Source organism: Prosopis cineraria, unplaced genomic scaffold (assembly GCF_029017545.1).
Source record: "Prosopis cineraria cultivar Desert tree isolate PC_DT_omini unplaced genomic scaffold, ASM2901754v1 PC4, whole genome shotgun sequence".
Classification (NCBI taxonomy): Eukaryota; Viridiplantae; Streptophyta; class Magnoliopsida; order Fabales; family Fabaceae; genus Prosopis; species Prosopis cineraria.
In genome coordinates, this window is record NW_026555335.1 from 32,617,221 (window position 1) to 32,619,328 (window position 2,108).

At 36.0% G+C, this 2,108-nt stretch overlaps 1 protein-coding gene across 1 annotated transcript; it reads left to right on the plus strand.

The window, feature by feature from the left end:
* The first annotated feature begins 221 nt into the window (after positions 1–221).
* Positions 222–1,643, plus strand: LOC129309769 (uncharacterized). Its single transcript, XM_054951482.1, has 3 exons — positions 222–383; positions 797–885; positions 1,241–1,643. The coding sequence occupies exons 1-3, from the start codon at positions 351–353 to the stop codon at positions 1,386–1,388; spliced, it is 270 nt and encodes an 89-aa protein (XP_054807457.1). The 5' UTR covers positions 222–350; the 3' UTR covers positions 1,389–1,643.
* Positions 1,644–2,108: the final 465 nt, after the last annotated feature.

Consider the following 2,108-nt stretch of genomic DNA (forward strand, 5'->3'; position numbering starts at 1 on the left):
TGAAAAACATTTCTTTATCTTAAAGTGCCATATTATTTAAATTTAAATTCTTTAATTATTTTAAATTAGTCAAATTAATTAATTAAATAATTATTAAAAAGAATATCAAGAAATAGATGTGAATAATTTCTTCAACTTTGTTGACTGTGATACTTGATAATTTATTAGATTGGATTATTAGATAGCATAAGATTGACCCGATGGTATAGGCAAGGCATATTCGCGATTGGCGGTCACATTTATAATCTGCCTCTCAATATTTTCTTCAGTTTGCTTCCTCAGCCTCCGTCTATCTTTCTTCTTCCCTCTCACCGGTCGGCGCTCGTCTGTTCTCTCTCTCTCTCTCAACCATGGGTGGTGGCTCTAAGTGGATCAGGCCTGAGGTATTTCTTCCTTCCTTTTCTTCTTCTAACTCTGCTTTTTCATGAATTGATCCGAGTATCAACACCATTATTGCTGCTGCAAACTCTAGATCTAATCTGAACAATTGTATTGAGATCTGATCTCTCCTCTCTCTGCTGTTCTTGAGGATAGATGTTTTGATTCGAATACTAATCTCAGACTATTCCGTAATCTCGCTTCCTCTTCTCTCGGTTTTGTTCTAAGAAGTTATTTATGATTGTTCATGAAGCAGACGGCTAATATTTGTTGATCTGACTTAGTGATGCAACAAGTGAACTGACAATCGACAGATCTACTGTTCTATTGCGATGCTTGTGTGTGCATCTGGTATTTCGTGATACTTGGAGATTTTTATATGTATATAAACGTGTCCTGTTTCTTTCATTGTGAACAGGTGTGGCCTCTTTTTGCTGCAGTAGGTGTCGCTGTTGGGATCTGCGGTATGCAACTGGTTAGGAATATCACCATCAATCCTGAAGTCAGGTATATTTATCTCTCGTAGTCTTAGGCTTCGACTGCTTGTAATTTATTGATATTTTTTGTCCGATACGTTTTCTTGTCACTATGCAATCACTATGAGGTCCTCTAGAAGCTACCTATCACTGTGTGATACCTCTTGGATCTTTTCCCAGATTATGTATAGAAACTTTGTTTCACTTCTATTTCCTAGCTGGCATAGAATCCAAAGAATGGGTCTATTCTAAATTGAATAGAATTGCAATTGAGTTTTAGGCAAAATATCAGTGAAAACAAAAGGGCGGGAGATTTTGGAGCAATTGTGGAGATGTTTGCCGGCAATAAGAAGTAATGTTGAATTTCAATTTGAATCTGATTTCAGGGTAACCAAAGAGAACAGAGCCGCAGGAGTGCTTGAGAACTACGCAGAGGGTGAGAAATATGCAGAACATGGCCTGAGGAAGTTTGTCCGCAACAAGGCCCCTCAAATCATGCCATCCATCAACAAGTTCTTCTCTGATCCAAACTGATTGTTGGATACACTTCCTAAAAAACTCCCTTCGGGTTACAAAATTGATCCAGGAGATTATTTTTTTGGTCTTTTTTGATTTTAAGAATTATGGAAAAGGACCATTGAATCATTAATTGTGATTATTTTTCTACAGATGAAATATTTCAGGGTTGTGTACTCCAATTTGCATCATGGTGGCAACCAACTGATTTGTTGAATAATAAATTGGTATACTTTGCATTAGCAAATATTAATCAGCGATACTCTTTATGTTTCTTTGAGCAAGCCTACTCCAAAAACATAATGGCAAAGTAGCAGGTTCTAGAAAATTATCTTTCTCCGGTCTACTTTTCGCTCGAACAATTTGATCTTTTCACTTTGACTAATCATCTTATTTGAACCGTAACAAAAACCTCATTTGAGTACAATACTGTTACAAAAAGTCTCTCTATCTCTCTGGTAAACAAAATATCTTATTTCATTCGAGTAATCTAGCTTATGGGGCAATGCAAAGGAAACCAGATCAACTCGTGGATGAATTGGTTAAGAAAGGCTTTCACTCACATGGAGAATTATACAGGTTATAACTAGTAATTTTGGTTAAGCTTGGTGAATCAATTCAAATAAACTTGAAAATATTTTGGATTAGGTTTTGGGAGTTTATTAAAAAATGTTACTTCAAACTTATTTGGGTTGTCCAAATATGTTCAAAGAAACTCGGGTCAAGCTTGAACACTCA

Excerpts from the sequence above, each read along its gene's own strand:
- LOC129309769 (XM_054951482.1), top strand. The coding sequence starts at position 351 with ATGGGTGGTGGCTCTAAGTGGATCAGGCCTGAG. Across the intron at positions 384-796 it reads CTAAGTGGATCAGGCCTGAG|GTGTGGCCTCTTTTTGCTGC; the intron begins GTATTTCTTCCT and ends CATTGTGAACAG. Across the intron at positions 886-1,240 it reads ACCATCAATCCTGAAGTCAG|GGTAACCAAAGAGAACAGAG; the intron begins GTATATTTATCT and ends ATCTGATTTCAG.